General features: G+C 36.7%; 3 protein-coding genes across 3 annotated transcripts; all 3 read right to left on the bottom strand.

Annotated features, from left to right (window-relative positions):
• Positions 1-302: 302 nt before the first annotated feature.
• Positions 303-3,279, bottom strand: bcl7bb (BAF chromatin remodeling complex subunit BCL7B b). The gene is made up of 6 exons (XM_052531927.1): positions 3,090-3,279; positions 2,748-2,823; positions 2,552-2,654; positions 2,100-2,282; positions 1,169-1,248; positions 303-1,033 (listed from the first exon to the last, which is right to left on the bottom strand). The coding sequence occupies exons 1-6, from the start codon at positions 3,179-3,181 to the stop codon at positions 962-964; spliced, it is 606 nt and encodes a 201-aa protein (XP_052387887.1). The 5' UTR covers positions 3,182-3,279; the 3' UTR covers positions 303-961.
• Positions 3,280-4,463: 1,184 nt separating this feature from the next.
• tsen34 (TSEN34 tRNA splicing endonuclease subunit) lies at positions 4,464-7,580 on the bottom strand. The gene is made up of 4 exons (XM_052531923.1): positions 6,817-7,580; positions 6,564-6,705; positions 4,980-5,252; positions 4,464-4,850 (listed from the first exon to the last, which is right to left on the bottom strand). The coding sequence occupies exons 1-4, from the start codon at positions 7,141-7,143 to the stop codon at positions 4,633-4,635; spliced, it is 960 nt and encodes a 319-aa protein (XP_052387883.1). The 5' UTR covers positions 7,144-7,580; the 3' UTR covers positions 4,464-4,632.
• Positions 7,581-7,953: 373 nt separating this feature from the next.
• Positions 7,954-10,329, bottom strand: selenot1b (selenoprotein T, 1b). Its single transcript, XM_052531928.1, has 6 exons — positions 10,134-10,329; positions 9,608-9,718; positions 9,348-9,474; positions 9,123-9,210; positions 8,873-8,999; positions 7,954-8,571 (listed from the first exon to the last, which is right to left on the bottom strand). The coding sequence occupies exons 1-5, from the start codon at positions 10,262-10,264 to the stop codon at positions 8,875-8,877; spliced, it is 582 nt and encodes a 193-aa protein (XP_052387888.1). The 5' UTR covers positions 10,265-10,329; the 3' UTR covers positions 7,954-8,571; positions 8,873-8,874.
• Positions 10,330-17,814: the final 7,485 nt, after the last annotated feature.

The raw sequence follows: 17,814 nt of genomic DNA, 5'->3' as shown, positions 1-17,814 counted from the left end.
TTTTTATACAGTAAATGGTTAATACCAGATTTGGCAGTGAAAACAATGTACGTTAAAACATATTTTATAAAGACGTTTTTCCAGGCCTCATACAGAATGAAATAATACAGCTCTGTCTCAAGCATTAAAATAGTGCTACATTTTTAAATTTATATAAACTCTTTTAAACATTGCATTCAAATTATATAATTTCCAGAGAATCATGATTTTGGGAAGTGCCATTAAAATAATTTCATATGTAAAACAGTGTTTTATCTCTGTCATACAACTTTGCAAATGATGCAATCAGTGGAAAAAGCAGCATAAATCCAAAGTGGTTATATTTCCATCTGTCTAGTGAAAAAGTCCAGGTACATTTTTATCAGGCAAGACTACATGGACCATACACAAATATTTCTTTTATTTTTCTTCCTCATTTTTTGAAAAATACTTAAAAGACTACAGAGAGTAGAAGCCTTCATATTTCAAATACAAATCTGTGAGTGACCTTACCATTTATAAAAGATAAGCATACCTTTTTCAATAAAAAGTTTGATAATTTGATGCAGTACATTGAACAATAATAAAACAAATCAAGAAACAGATAACACATATGTTATTCAAAATGCATGCACTGAAGTATTTTTACAATAAAGTAAAACAAAAAAGGCAATACAAGTTATTTGTATAATCTTTAGAAATGCCACAAACACAAAACAAGTTAATTGTTTAAAATTCAACTCATACTGTACATGCGATGCGATACAAACTGATTTACCTTCATAAGAAAACACCTGAAAACATCGAAGAACATCTTTTTAAATGTATAAAAAAGAAAACAAAGTTTTTCTTTTCTTGATCATTTACTGTACAAGTGAAATTCAGGCATTTGGCAGGTTGCAAAAAGTCTCTTAAATGTACAGTTTAGTCGCTTTCAGAAACTCTTCTATACGTTTGACCTGCAATGTTCAGCATAATGGTGCTAACTGAGAGTTGAGCTTTGCTCAGTGCAAACTCTTTTAAGCGGTGGGGCTCCAATCACATCCTCTTCCTCCTGTGAAAAACAATAATGTCATACGTGGCATGGTTTGAAAAGCACAAATCAGGTTTACATGATATTTACAATATGTATTTTAATTCCCACAATGCATTAGGTGAACATTTATTTGAAGCCTATAGTAGATGTTACCTGAGTAGAGAGAGACAACACATCTTCTTTAATTAGAGTTGGAGGCTCATCCGTCAGTTCGCTGCTGGTTGTTGATGCCTCTAAATATGGGATTTGATCATGAAAATTAACATGTAAAGATACATGTATGAATGTGAAAGGAAGGATTTAACTGTTATCCTACATACTTGGGTGAATCTAACAAAACATGTCAAGAACATGCATACAATAAATCTTATATCACCCCAAAAATAAAAAGGAAAAAATACTAAATTAAATGTTGCTTTGAACTGAAGCCTGTTTCAGGACTATTTACACTGGTTGTTTTATGGCATTATTTTATGACAGTTGAGCACAATTATACCCAAAAATCTCATTTTTGAATTTTATTTTTGTAATGTGAGGGAAAAAAGGTTAATAAATAAATGAATAAATAAATAAATAATAATAATATTTTTTTATTTTATGCTAACCCAAACAAAATACATTATTGTATTGTCTTGTAATACAGGAAAACAAATACATATTACAGCAATGAGAATGATCACTATTTAGGATAAAGGATGTAAAAGAAAAGAAAAGGAAAATATAGTAATACATACACTGCACTAAACTTTGGAATAAATAAGGTTCGTCACTGTTTTTAAAAGAAGTCTCTTCCGTTTACCAAGACTGCATTTAATTATTTGATCAAAATACAGTAAAATAACTAAAATTGTGAAATTGTGAATTTTGTGTAATACATTCTTCAGCGTCACATGATCCTTCAGAAATCATTCTAATATGCTTTTTCTTCAATGATGAAAACAGTTCTTGTTGCTTAATATTTTAACCCATTAACACATTACATATTATTTGCATTATAATACTCATTTGCATTTGTTCTGAAGAGCAAATATTATTTTTCTACCTTGTCAGTTAGGCAAATCATCTTTTGACTGGTCTGTCTCACCTCTCTCGGCATCCATGGTCTCCTGTCCCAGGGTGGGTGGCTGGGAGTCCTCTGTACGGAAGAAGGGAGCGTGTGAAGGGCTCACTGCCTCACTCACGTGCTGTGGACTGGAGTTGCTGCTGCTGTCCACTTTGGTATTAGACAGATAGGCATCTGATAGGAAACTCTGGTTGCTGTTGTCATCTGTTTAGGAAAATGAATGTATGAATGAAACATATTTGAATAAATATGTGAATTATGTTTAAGTACTTTAGTATACTGTAATGTTACATTACATCCTATGTAAAAATAGGCATGCAAAGCACACTGTCAAGGTGCAAGGTCATTTAAGTCACTAGAGCATACCCCAGTGTTGCATTATATTAAATAGAGGATGTTCTGAATTGTTTAGAGAGGAAATATCAAGCTCCATTGTGTCTGACATAAACATAGCCTGTTAAAACCTGTTTTACCCTGAAAATCCAGTAGCACGGAGCGGGCGTTTTCCAACACTACATCTGTAGGAAAGCCCTTCAGTTCCCTCATCGCAGTACCTGACACTTTAGGCTTGTATATCTGCAAGAAAGAAAGAAAAACGTTTTGAAAATGAACACTGTGTTTATATATCTGAGAAGTGGACAGCTGCTTGAGATGACCTGATATACACACCTGTTTAGTTTCTGTAACCGGGACCCATTTGAATATCCTTAATGACGTGTCGCCCACTGTAACCCACTTTTTTTCCCTAAGAGGACAAACAAGTTCCAGGTTAATATACAAAAATGCCTATTATGACAAAATCACTTCACTCCATTACTGAGCACTAACAGATTGTACAATCCCCATTGACACGTCTAAGACACGCCTACACGCTGGATACAGTGAAGCCCATTGGTTGCCTTGCTTGTCTGTCATGATACTGAATGACGTCACCCTCCCCGCCACTCTGAAGTTTATTTTTGTAACGTAGAAGAAAAAAAACTTGTCTCCCTCTTTAAACAAGCAACTTACCATCGACGGACCCTTTCAATTGCCGCCATCACTTTTTTGATATCATCTTTTGCACGGCTGCGTGTCTCCGCTCGCACGGACCGTCCCGACATCTTTAATGGGTTTTATTAGTTTGTCAAGATCTCCCTCTTTTTCTTGCCTTCCTCCGTGTGCGACTCAGATCTCACCCTGTCTTCGTCTTTGTCTCGCGAGACTTCACAACGCGCCACTGGCTCTGCCTCTTTGCAGTTTTTACATTACCCCATTTAATTTATTAGTCAGTTTCTTTTAATTATAAAACGTTCTCTACACTCTGTTATCTAATAACCACAATATGGATGTACCATATTAAAAGAAGCTGTTACGTGCCTATAATGTCCTTATCACAGCACCAGATGGCAGCGTTTTTCACTTACAAATACTCTCCACTCGAGTTGATTTTATATTTGATAAACATAATGGACAAAATATTAGTTACACATTTTAAATATGTGAATTAATTGTAAGTTATTTTTAATGTCCTTTATTTAAAAAAAAAAAGCTAACGATTGAATTTTTACCTATTGTGACCCGTTTAACTCCCTTCTAACAAGAAAAGCTGGCAGTTAAACACAAAACTCCAAATTATTTGTTCAATCAAAACGTTTAAAACGCTGTGTATTGTATGAATACTTATCTATATATTGTCCTCTTGCATTATTGACCAATTATTTTCCTGTTTGAAATTGTAAAGCTGCTTTGGCACAATCAGTGCACAATCAGAATTTTTGTTGTGGAAATTCTAATTCAATAACAATTTGTAGAGACTGAGAATTTTTCTTTGTATTGAGAGTTTTGTCTTTGTATTGCTTTAATTCTCTGCAGAGAATGATCTGGTTTACACACAGCTTCCGAGTCTGTGTGCAAAGAGATAACACACAGACTTACAGCCCACTTTTTATAGAATGTAAAAAGATAAATTGAAGGACAGACTAGGACCTTTGAGCCAATCATGTTGCTTAGTGCACATCACATCATAACACATGCACATCTCATCATAGATGCCTGGTTACTCTCAAAAACTGCCTGTCCCTGCTACACAGTTTCCCCTCAAATGTTGTTATTCAACATAAGCCAGTTACGTGCACAAGTTACAAAAAATAACTCAATGTCCCTATGGACTATATACTAAATTATTCATTGTATGTTTAAAAAGATACTTGAATAAGATTTATGCAATCAATGCCAAATTAACAAAACTAAAAAATTCCATAACAATATATAATAGTCTCATAGAATATATTTGCCATCTCACTTTATCAGTAATCTTAAATGGCTGTGAGGTTTAAACTAAGTGACACTGAAAACCAATACTTCAAATTAACATAAAAAGCACAAAAAGATAAAGACAAAACACACAGCTAAATTAGATTTTTATTAGATGATCTTGGGATATTCTCCCTATATGTTGACAATCAAAGTAAATTCAGTCATTCAGAATTTATCACACACACTTTACACATCAGAAGGCACACCAAGTTTCTGAGAAGCATCATCTCTCTAATATCAAACAATATTTGTGTGGTTACACCATAGAACTCCACTGCAGTGATGAATACACCACATCACCCTCCACACTCTCATCATTTCCGGTCTCGCCGCACTTCTTTGGAGAGCAGAGCAATACTGTTTTCTTCACATTGGAGCCCAGACGAGCTATAGCCAGAATATCACAGAGAGGTAACTCTTCATCCATAGAGATGCATAATGCAATGAAATGAGCATGGAACCGCAGAGGATCACCTGCAAAATGACAATAAAGATCTTGGCTGTTAAGCTGCACTTAAAAAAAAAAAAACCTTTTATATATATCTGTAATCAATGGAATAAAATAAATAGACTTTTTGATATTCCAGGTTGTCATAAACTTACCTGGATACACCAGGAAATCTCCTCCAAACTTCCCTGCAGAGGTCAGGTAGAAGCCTTTATTTCTCAGATCTCTGTAGACACAGAATCTAGTGTTCAAGCGTTCATCTCTAGGCATTGGCCAATCAGTGGAATGGAAACTGCGTTCCTCCGGACAGTGGCTGAAGCCGGCGCGGGCAGTACAGAGCTGAACCGCCATAGCCGGCAACGGGAAGCGGAAGGCCTGGTCCAGTGCATTAAGACGGTCTCTAATTGCACTGCCGCAATCATCAGTGCCTGTGGGATCAGGGAGAGCCAAATATCATTGACACACATAACATACAGTACCAGGGCGCTTATTGCATTTGAACAGACAAATACACAGAAAATTAAGTCAAAATACCCATCTTCGCAAGTAGCCTCGTAAACACAGTGAGAGAAAATTAAATCAGTGCATAAGTTAAAAGTGACAGCCTTTTATACCTGCTGCTGTCTGTGCCATTAATTATCAAACAAAAAAAATCACTCACTGCCCTTCACTCAATAAGCTTTCATAGCTTTAACAAAGGTTTATTTATATTTAACTTATACAGTTATTTTAAATTTGAATATTCTATTTCTGCAGTAATTTTTGCTAGAATACTACTGTTAAACCAACGTGATAACTTCACACTCAAAGCCTCATAGAAATTTGGTCTGATGACCATGAGCATGTCATAGTTAAGAAGAATTCATGCACGCCTCTGCTTGAAGTTAATCTATTTTGTAATAGATTATGGCCAGAGACAAAAACCAGCCCGCGCAGTCGTGTTGTTGTGTTGTCTCCGTGTTGTTTGCTGGATTTTCCTCTTATGTTGGAATTTTCCCGCACGTAAATTCTGACCAATCAAAAAGCAGTTTAGGAAATACGTCATGGCCAATGAGTGATGTAGATGTTGTCATGTGACTGCATTTTGGTTCGTTTCAACTGGTACGGACCACAGCAATCAGTGTGGTGTGAAAAGGAACCAAGAAAGCTGAAAAATACTACAATGTATAATTGTTTGCCCTTGGTTCAGACCAAATGAATCGAACTAGAGATGTGAGAAATTTAGAAATTTAACTGGAATCTAATATTTTGCTCCCATAACAACCTTATTTATTTAACATACAAGGTTACATGGATCAAAAACAACAATCATGTTTATTTATTTATTTCTGTGATGGGGGCCAGTATAAAAATCTCTATCACTGAGCCCAAAATATATGCATTTTGTTGTATTATTTAACACACTAGGCTTTAAAAAAAATCAACTACTTTGTTTATTTTTACAGTTAAAAGTTCTAATGCCTTAAATTAAACTTGTAAACATGTTTTATTATTATTATTGCATCTAATCTTAAGATTTCACTTTGGCAGTAAGGTTTGAGCAGTTGAGAAATAAAGAAATTGGGTTCAGTTTTATTAATTTTTTTTACATTTATTCAAGCCCCTTAACATCAGCTGTAACTGGGACAATAGTCACTTACGCCAAAAGAAAATAAGCATCTGAATATTTAAATAGGATAAATGTAAAATAAACTGGCCCTAGTGTCTTCTATATTTGATTTTACCAGACACTCTCTCACCGTTCTCCTTCTCATTCATGATTCTCCTCAGCACTGTCTTCTTGTCCTCCAGGGCCAGAGCACACTGCTCCTTATAACTGCTCTCCAGACCGGCCTCATACCGTCTCACAGCCTCCGCATGCGTCTCCTCATCTCCACAATCCTGATGAAAATAATCATAATACACATATATCATTCATAAAGTATAAGACACTTATAAGATGGCTAGATGGATGTGTGAATGCATTCGGTGTCAGTACAGGTGAAGTGTCACCTGAGTCTGCAGTGAAGCAGCAGCAGTGCTCGTGTCCTCCAGCAGCAGCGCCTCCTCCTGCAGCAGCTCCAGCGGTCGTCCCAGCCGCACGTTCTGCCGAGGCTGACGGGCGAGAGAGCCCACCAGAGCCCCGATCACACCCGCAGATCTGCACCTCTTCATGTCCGACACCTTCCACACCAGAGGAGTCGCCCCGCAAAAGCTGATGTCAATCAAAGCATCTTTTGATGGCTGATGCTCACTTTCAGTTTGGGTATTCATATCCTCTTTCACTTCCATGCTTGATGACTGCGGAGACGCATTCATTCCTGCTGGATCCCCATCCATCACTCCTCCAAAACACACCTGGGTGACTATCGACTATGACGAATCGGCTCTATAATGCATTTGCTCTAGACTTTTTGAATTGGTAACGTACTAAACAAAATAACAGTAAATACATAGTGATCATTCGAACCGACTACACATGAAGCAGATTTAAGCAACATGCATGCACTAATGACAGACTGCTTAATAAACTACTCGTGGTCACGTTCACCTCGCGCTACCTCCACATGACTGTTAATTCAGAATTTCATCTGCTGGAAAACTTCCAAGTTAAAAATTAATCACACAAAAAAATACCTAGAACGAAAATCACATTTCGATTTGCAGCACGCGTGCTCTCTGTACACCACTTCCCTGGCGATTGGCGAAGCAGAGTAGCAGACCACGTGACCTATCTCCATTTTAACAGCGGGCGCCATCTAGTGGTGCTCTGAAAGTTACATGTTCGGTGAACTTTACTTGCAGGGTTTTTTTTAAAACACTTCACGTGCCAAAACATTGGTAATATGATATATAACTAAAATATATTTTAATAAGTTACACGTAATCTCCTTTGAAAGACGCTTTTTCTTGTGGAATGTTACTTTTTTCATCGCTGTTTAGGACCAAAGAACCAATCACACCTGGAAATCAGTTTTATTTACTCATTTCAGTATTCCCATTAGAATACTTTTAATAGTTTTAAAATCCTATCGCTTAATGAACAAAGGTCTCCGGAAGAGAAAAAAAAAAACATTCTGAAAGCTGAATGAAGGTCAATATTACCGAGCGCCTGTTTTTCTATGACAAAAGACACCATTTATTTACACATCCATTGACAGAATTTATTCATAACGGAGTATAAACGAATATTAAAAATGATCAGAAATCAAAATGTATCAAAGTACATCCTTGATGATATGTACATATTTAGTTACTGAATACATTTACAGAACTGTTTATATTTCTTAACGAATACCGTTGACTAAAACATACTTTGAAAATTAGCATTAACGGTGGAATTAATAAATTGGCTCAAGATCATATGAAGAAAGATGAAAGTGTAAAGAAATAGAGAGAGAGAAATCAACAACAGGACTGTAGTTCTGCATATATTACAAAGAGTTTGAAAATACAAATCTGAAAACTGATTTAATTAATACAGCAGTCTACTGCATGCACCCCAAAACAGATGAACACTGTTCAACACCAATTTTAAACCCATTTAACAGCATGTGTGTTTATTGGTCGATGACAACGGAATATCTGCAGATGAAACCTTCCATTTCCTCCATAATTATTAGCCAAGGACCGCAGGGCTGTGGATACAGAGAGACCCTTGGAGCAGTGAGAGAAGGCTGGACATCCAGTCTGCACCAGCAGACACACTGCGTTCAGTGCAAACCTTCATTAATGCCCTCTCACACACCAATGCCTCGCATCACACACCTGGAGAGGAAGTTAAAAAGAGGGTAGAGATAAAGCGCTGAGTTTTCAAAATATTCCAAAAACAACAATGCTTTTAGACCAGGGTAAATTAAATACTTTTTGAGACAAAGTTAAGAAAATTTAGGGAATAAACTGAAGTAAACAATACATAGAGGTTTGGAATTTTCATTCTGGAAGTGAACTACTTCTTTAAAGACCGTTTAAGGTCTTCAGTTAGGGAAGGGTGAAATAACACCTGCAGAATCCCTGTGGACACACAAGATCTTTTCCAAAACACCATTAGACAACCCACAAGCCCCACCTCTACGCCCGTCTGTGAGTCAGAGAGTCCATGTGTGCACTCAGCTTCATCTCATTCTCCAGAATCTGCACCAGCTGCTGCATGGAGGGCAGGTGTCCCGCCTGCAGCTTGGACCACACGGGAACATCTGTGAGCACATAAGCACACACACAGAGGACAAATCACTAGCATTTAACATCATCAAGTCCCAACAGCTGTGTCAAATCTTTGTGATGGAATATTTTGATCTATAATTAATAATCAGTCTTACCGTTAAGTGTGATTTCAAAGGCGCCGGTGGACATACACTGGTTTTCAATCATGTTGCTGAGGAAGAACACCATCATGCAGGCATATATCTTGACAAAAACACAACAAACTAAAGTCACAAACACATGTAGTAGGCAACTAAAACATTTGAAGTGTGTATTTTAATTTCTGAAGATTGGCTGAGCCAGCATCCCCATATAAGAAATGTCATGTGAGGGTGGAAGACCTTATTCTCTTTCGCCCAAATCCAGATTCCTGGAGTCTCCATGTGGAAAAATGTAAAAGGGTCTTTTCCCAGGATAATTAAACCAATCACGGCAAGTTTGAAGACAGAAAAAAAGGAAGCTATGTGTCTAAAAATAAATAAATAAAGACCTTCATTCCAGTTTCAGTTTATGAGTTAAAATCACTTATATTTTAATAAGACCTGTCCATAAATCTGTAGGGTCTGCAGTACAGAAGTTCTTGATGAAATGAGAAACCCACCTATATATGGGGTGTGGCAGGAAGTTTTCTCCCTCGATGCGGATGTCTGGGTACCTCTGGGTGAGAACCCGAGTGTACTCCTCAAACACCCGCCTGTACCCTCAGGACACACTGCACATAGACAAGAGCTAGCTGACAAAGAAGACTGACAAGTGATATACCAGTGGAACAAAAAAAGCTAATTACACAACAAACTGCAAATCACTATAGCAAGTATGTACAATAAGACATTTAAGACAATATATATATATTCACTTGTATACTATTAGTATATTACTATACTATAGTATTTTCCCTTTAAAAATGCTAAATAATATATACTATGATAAGATAGCTATTCAGTCACATGTTATATATAAATCTAGCACATCTAGATAGAAAAAACGAATAGGAAATGCGCATAAACCAGTTTTAATGCACTGACTGAACGCACACTCAGTTTAGATTAATTGAGTTGCTTTATCGACGCATGACGCTGATCGGCACGCGCACTGACAGGAAACACAAAGATATTCCGTTTACTCACCAAAACTGAAATTTCAGCAGTGGCATCCCTGTGTATTGCATTTTCATCTTTTTAACGCTGCCATTGTCGGCTGTGGCGTGATTCAGTGACAGCACACAGACCAGCAAAATACACAAACACCGCGTTTCCATCCCGCACAGTCCTGCTCTAACTGGACCCGGAAATTCAAGGACGATACACAGCCTGTCAAAATAAAAGTCTGAGTTCACGTGGGTCAGAGCACCCCTCTATAAAATAAAAGCGTCGACAGTTTTGCCAACTTACTAGCAATTTTGTTGCTAGATTTAGCAACTTTTTTTCTTTTAAAGCACATTGCAACAATTTTAACTATATATATATATATATATATATATATATATATATATATATATATATATATAGTTTAATGACAATTCAATAAATATATTTTATATAAAATACTAATAAAGGCATGACTTTTGCTTTAATAACTTGTGGCTAGTTTACATTTTCATTTGTCTGCAGGCTTCTTCCAAATCATACCTGTCAAATTTTGGTTTTGAAAATAAGGGAAATTTACATTTTAAGACACAAAAAACACAGAAAACACAAAAGGGTATATATGAAGAGCATTTATTTAAAGGCTTATTTGCATATTTTCTGTTAATTTAACATTGCTTGTCTTTATATTTACATTTTATTTTCATTCCACACATTCTTTTCATTTCATATTGCTTTTCTTTTACAGTTTTTCTTTTTATTTCACATAACTTTTCTTTTACTCTTTTAGTGAGTTGTTGTACAAATTTGTTGCAGACTTTGCATTCTTTAAAAAAGTAAATTCGCTGTCCCATTTATCCTGGTATTTACAAATGGGGTTTGGTTCTTTGGCAGGTGTGCCTTCACTCTCTATCGTAGCATCCATCATCCATCTCGGTTTTTCTTTTGTTGTTGTTGTTTTTCCCACGTTATAACTCATGTCATCTGACCTCACACACTCCTCGCGACAGGCTACTACAGGTGGCAGTTATCGCTAGACTAGTGACAGAGCTCAGATTGGGAATGTTTTTTTTTTATTAATATTTTATTAATAACGCAGGTTAAAATATAAAAATTAAAATGCGGGAGATTTACGGGAAAATACTAATACGGGAGGACGACGGGAAAGAAAGGTAAAATATGTGACTTTCCTGGCCAAAACGGGATACAGATGGTACTTTACAGTGTTGGAGTCTGTGGTTTTACTTTATTGTTTTTTTTTTTTTACTTTATTTAAAAATATTTTATAGTTTGTTATAGAAAATAAAGTTATGCTCAGAGTTCAGAGCCTCCATCATACGATTATAACAGATGCCTTCCGAGTGGAGACCTGCACTATCGAGTGCGGTGTGGGACACTTGATGGGCGAGTAGAGACTTGTGTGTGCGGGATGCAGGAGAATAAGGGTGTATCTAGTGTGATCACTCCGTGCCGCAGTTCGTTTAGCTGGCCCCGGCTCGGTTGGAAGAGGTGGGCCAGAGCACGGTTCAGTTCGGTTCGGGTGTGGTGCACATGTAGTGTGAGCGGACCGCAGAATTTCTAACACATGCAGCGTGATTGTGTGAACATTTCTGAGCAGCAAATGTGATAGATCTGTAAAACAATATATTCAAGATTCAAGATTTTATTTTTCACATAAAAGTAATATAACATACAAAAAGCAGTGAATTGTAGGTCTGGCATACTCTTTATAGGCTGTGCCAAAAATAAGAAAATTAAATATACACAATATATTAAACTTCTACACAGATGATGTGCAGAGATGCTACACAGAAAACTGCTTCACGGATGATTTCAGCAGATTTCTGTGTATTGTGAGAGGGCCGTGTTTTACCGCTTCCCAAAAGACTCAAAACAAATCGATGCACTCCACTGTGCTGAGCGAGAGCACTTCTCTGCTGTCTTTACGTGTTAACAGAAACTTTGGGTTTCCCACTTATGAAGTCGTGAGCACTTCATGAGCTGCTGCAGTCTTAGGCCCACCACAAATGCTCTCATTGGTTGAGACACGTGATGACACCCATCCCAAGCCAGTATTGATCAACATCCCACTACTCCTAAAGCGTTAACGCGACAATAACACTTTAACTTAATATATATTCTAGTTTAAAACAGCTTTTCTGGGATGTTTTGGACTGCAGGGGACAGACGTGGTAGACTGGGCCTCTGATACTGCTGCAACTATTGCAGGAACCATTGGAGAGCTGAAGATACAACAACTTCTCAGGTGGTCTTATGTGGTGGCCTGAAACAAAACAGAAACAAATACAGTATTATTACATGAGTAAATACACTACGAATTACATTTTATAAGGTAAAACATACAACTTATTAAATCTAACAATAAAAGCAAAGTGAGAAAACTTGATTTGAAAATTGAAAATTGAAAAGAAAAATGTTAAACGTCAAATTATTTTAAGGTGATCTTAGGTTTAGTACCGTAAACCACTTGTGGGAAAGGATTTCCTCCAGCTGAATTCGGTTCTTTGGCTTTATTTGCAGGAGAGCGCGGAGCAATCTGCAGCATTCTGTGCAGAAAGATGAAAGGGACACATGAATATTACTTTAAAATTAACACATGCTTTAATTTACTGATCATATTAGCTGTACGATCTGAGTTCAGGCATCAGAAATCAAGAAAACTTAATGCATTTTCTAACCCCATCTTTCAGAAAGCTACTTGTCCCTGTTTTGTATGTTTAAAATGATAACTGAACTCTTACCATTTGACAGACCAGTTTTGGACCAGAGATGCAGTTTGAGCATGTGCAGATCTAAGAAACTTGGATAATATCCGGCCACTATTTTAAATAACAGAACCCCCAGTGACCAAACCGTCGCAGGCTTGCCGTGGTACTTTCCCTTTATGTGAAACTCAGGAGGGACGTATGTTGCTGTGCCTGGAAGAAAAAGATTTTGTTAGATGCGCAAGTTCGGTTCACAACAGTGACGAGATCCATGACTGTAACAGTGTCGTAATTCTACTGTATATATATCGGGTGCTTCTTGTTGTTTTGGTGACTCACGCCTGGTCAACTCATAATATAATCGTCACTAGAGTTGTAGCTTTTAGATACAGTACATACCAGAGTATGACATGTAGACAGTTGTCCTCAGAATGTCCCCACACCCAAAGTCAATTAGTTTGACTTCAAGTGTCTGGTTGTTGATGAGAAGGTTGCTCGGTTTGATGTCACGGTGGAACACTTGGCGCTGGCAGCACACGTTCGCAGCTTTAGTCACCTGCATCATGACTCGCCGTGCTAAGCTCTCGTTGAGACGTCCACCCTGACGCCCCACAAAGTCTTCCAAAGTCTCGCAAGGAGAGGGACATTCAAGGATCATGACGAAATGGTCATTGTAGTCCTTCCAGTCCAGCAGCTGGATGATCTCTGGCACTCTGGGGCCTTTATTAGCCAGGATTGTGAGGGCGATCTCCAGTGGAACAAGTTGCTGATATCCAGGCTAAAAGAAAGACGTTGGTAAGATAGAAGTTGTTTTCCATATAAGCACTTAGTCCAGTTTTCCTACTAGTTAGTGAGAGGAGAACAGAGAGAGTGCATCTTACTTACAATGTATAAACTTGGCCTGTAGGTTTCGGTCTTATTAACATATTTGACCGCCACCTGATCAAGAAAACAAACAACAATTAACTTGTGAAGAGGCCACCATTAAATATATACAGACAAGTTTTGTAAAGTTGAATTGAATTTAAGTTCAACCAGGACAAAAAGATACACTGAGAGGCCTTGCAAACAATAGCATGACATCACAGAAGTATAAAGATGAGACGGGGCAAAATCACTTCGCTAGATACGTTTTCATCAAGTTTTCACTTACTTTAAGGTCATCCTCCAAACGTCTCGCCTCATACACAGAACCAAATCCACCTTCACCCAGCAGATCACCCAGCTGGTAGTTGCTGGAAATGAAGTCTGTTACAAGATAAAACAACTGCACTTTTAAACATTTGTTATAGTTATTATTCCATTTGATTTTATATAAAAAATCTTAAATTACACATGATAGCATTTACATCAGTAGAGACTATATTAAATATGTTCATGTTATTATTTGTCATCCCTAAACTATGTGCATATAAAATTACAAAAACTATTTTTTTTTTTTTTTATTTCCTGGATGAAAGATCTGATCATGACCTTAATCCATTTTCAAGTTGATTTATATGTGTTGATGTGGATTTTATTTATTTAAAATTTGAGATTTATCACATTTTATAAATTCTTCATTGACGAAAACCTTAAAAATTAGACCAATTAGAGACCAAACAAGATACTTAAAAGCTATTATAATCTATCATTTAAAACTAGAATGATTCAATTGATTAATTAATGAATGTCCCAGTAATGGATGTGTAGGTGTGAATGATGACTGGTCATGCTCATGTCATTTACCATCACTGCATCTGGCTTTCTGTTCTTTCTGGTTCTTCACTTTCTCTCTCTGCTGCTCTTGCTCTTGCTTCAGCTCTTCTTCACCCTGAACTGGGTTCGAGCTGCGCTTCAGATGTTTCTTCACAGCTCCGTAGAAAGAGGCCACCCTCCACCACTTCTTTTTCTTCTCTTTCTCCATCACCTTCCTCTCCTGGTCGTTTCCCTCAGCAGCATCAGCAGTGCTCTCATGAGGATGTTGTTCCTCTGTGCTGCTGCTGGGGTTTGGGGGGGTGCTGAGATCACACCCGTGGCTATCTGGGCCTCTATTTGCCAGGATGTTGAGGTCCTTCTCCTCTGGAAGACGTTGTGGAGATCCAAGCTAAAAGAGAGACAGTTTTTACAACGGTAAGGTGAAAGTTATTTTCCAAATGTAGTTTGACTTAATTTAAATCCAACCAGGACAAAAAGATACACTGAGAGGCCTTCCTAACAATATAATTATATAACCAAATGATGAAGATAAGACAGGACTAAATGTATTTGCTAGCTAGGCAAGTTTTCATTCATCTTTTACTTCAGGGTCATCCTTCAAACGTGTCGCCTCAGCGTCAAATCCACCTTCACACAGCTGATCACTCACGAGGTTGTGTCTGACAGTGTAGTCTGTTAAAAGATGAAACAACTGCAGTTAACCTAAAAGTCAAATATTTGTATTATTCAATTTTAATTCATATATAATCTCATAGAATTATTTTTAAACATATCCTGGATCTTGCCCTTGATCAGTCTTCAAATTTCTTTATTTATTATTGTGCTTATGTGATTTTTTTATTTAAGATTCCCCTGATTTGACTTATCTATATTGAGGAAACATTAAAAAGATAGGAAAAGGGTATTGAAGACTAAATAAGAAAGCTATTATAATCTATCCTCTAGATTAATTTACTAAAAATGGATATCCAGGGATAACTGATGGCATTTGATGTAAAGTACAGAGCTTCAGTAAACTGTTCAACACATATTCTTATGAGTTGATCATTGATTTACCATCACTGCATCTGTCTTTACACTGGTTCTGGTTCTTCACTCCCTCACTCTGCTCTTGCTCTTGCTCTTGCTGCAGCTCTACTTCACCCTGAACTGGGTTCGAGCTGCGCTTCAGATGTTTCTTCACAGCTCCAAACAAAGAAGACAACCTCCACCACTTATTTTTCTTCTTCCCTTTCTCCATCGCTTTCCTCTCCTGGTCGATTCCCTCAGCAGCATCAGCAGTGCTCTCATGAGGATGTTGTTCCTCTGTGCTGCTGCTGGGGTTTGGGGGGGTGTTGAGATCACACACCTGACTCTCCGTCAACGGATGAACTCGACAAGGTCGCTGAAACATTGTTGTCAAAATCGATAACAATCGCTGAAAATAACTGCTCAGTTTCACTCACCACTGCTACTAAACCCACAAAATGATTTCTTGGACTTATAAGTTCTACGAAATCGAATTCTTTCTGTGACGTCACGACGAAATCGAATTCTTTCTGTGACGTCACGATAACCCGCGCGCCCTTTTTTTTTTCACGCCGCTCGCGCCGGATTCACGAAGCATTCTTAAGAAAAAAATATTCTTAACTGCCATGTTCTCCTTCTAACGTAAGGGGAAAAAAGTATGCAATTTTCTTGCATTTCCACGAATTTTTATTTTTTTACAAAACAAGTCAGACAGGGAGTTCATTTTTAATTTAAGCCAACAAATAAATGAATAATCTTTGGCGGTATTAAGCACACATGCAGCGCGCGCACACTTCATCTCGTGACAGGCTCTTTATTCAAAAACATGCGCGTTTATTGTGATTATTACGAGTTTATCAACGAGTCTTCAGCAAGAACCAGCACTGATTCGATAATGCATGTCATTTTCTTCATCAGATTTTTTTTTACAAGAATCTCATTTCTTTAGAACTTATTGGAATTTATCTTAGGAAATTTCTTAACTTATTTTTCTTACATATTTCTTAAGATGATTTTCGTGAATCAGTTAATATTTTAAACTGGGATCATAATGAATCCCAGGAGCCTATCATTCAATGACAAGAGTAAACTCTAGCTTAACTAAAAGACCCAGATTAAACAATTGTTAAACAATTCACAATTTAAGTAGAAAAGAAATACATGTTGCCCACCATATGAAACAAAATGTATCTGTTAAATGTATTTTATGAATTTAAATATTTAAATTTCATATAAATGCAACTCTTATAATTATCTAGGCCTATCTTTCTAGACCTACCAAAAAACCTACCACAGGGTTTTTTATTTTATTTTTTATACAATTCACCAAAAATTACACTGAAAAATAATGACCATCGCAAATATCCTGGGGTGTAAAAAGTCCACTCTGATAAGAACATACATCACTAAACATCATTTATAATAAATATAACATACAGGGCTCATTTAAACACTTTTTGGAAATTTGTAACATTTCATTTAAAAAAGCTGTCATCTCTATACCAAAACAGCTTAAAAATATATCAAAATGAACAATATATATATATATATATATATAGAGAGAGAGAGAGAGAGAGAGAGAGAGATTTATTTTATTTATTGAGGGAAAAAACAGCTACTTTGTTACCTCAAAATGCTTCTTCAGATTCGAGATATAATAAAAAAATAAAAATGAATACTTCTTAAGTTAATATAAAATTTAATGGAGTAAAAAGTACAGTATTTTTCTTCAGAAAGGTAATCAAGTAAAAGTAAAAGTAATCAGTTTACATTTTGCATGAAATAAAGTACCAATACCCCCAAAATAATCCTCACACTAAAAAATGTTGGGTTAAAAATAACCCAACCTGTAATCCAGCTACGGTTGGTATAGCACCTTCTAATCTGTGGGTTATTTCAACCCAACCCATTGGGTTAAAAGTTACCCAACCGTTGAGTTAATTTATATTAAGTAACATCAGTATTTTTATAAAAAATTATTTAACACAACCATATTTTGAAACTTTGTAACTTAAAGATTTTATATTGATATGCAAGCAACACATTTACAAATATTTTAAAATATTTTATTTAAATGTACAAGAACGTATAAAAATACAACTGACATTTTCAAGATGTACAAATGTGTCGATTCATATTCATATCAAAACGCAGAAATGTGCTAATATAGTTCACAGCTGTGGCCTAATGGTTAGAGTTGGACCTGTAACCCAAAAGTCGCAGGTTTGAGTCTCGGTGCTGGCAGGAGTTGTAGGTGGAGGGAGTGAATGAACAGTGCTCTCTCCCACCCT

This window comes from Carassius gibelio, chromosome A18 (assembly GCF_023724105.1).
Source record: "Carassius gibelio isolate Cgi1373 ecotype wild population from Czech Republic chromosome A18, carGib1.2-hapl.c, whole genome shotgun sequence".
In the NCBI taxonomy this organism is placed as follows: domain Eukaryota; kingdom Metazoa; phylum Chordata; class Actinopteri; order Cypriniformes; family Cyprinidae; genus Carassius; species Carassius gibelio.
This window is presented reverse-complemented; position numbering and strand designations above follow the sequence as displayed.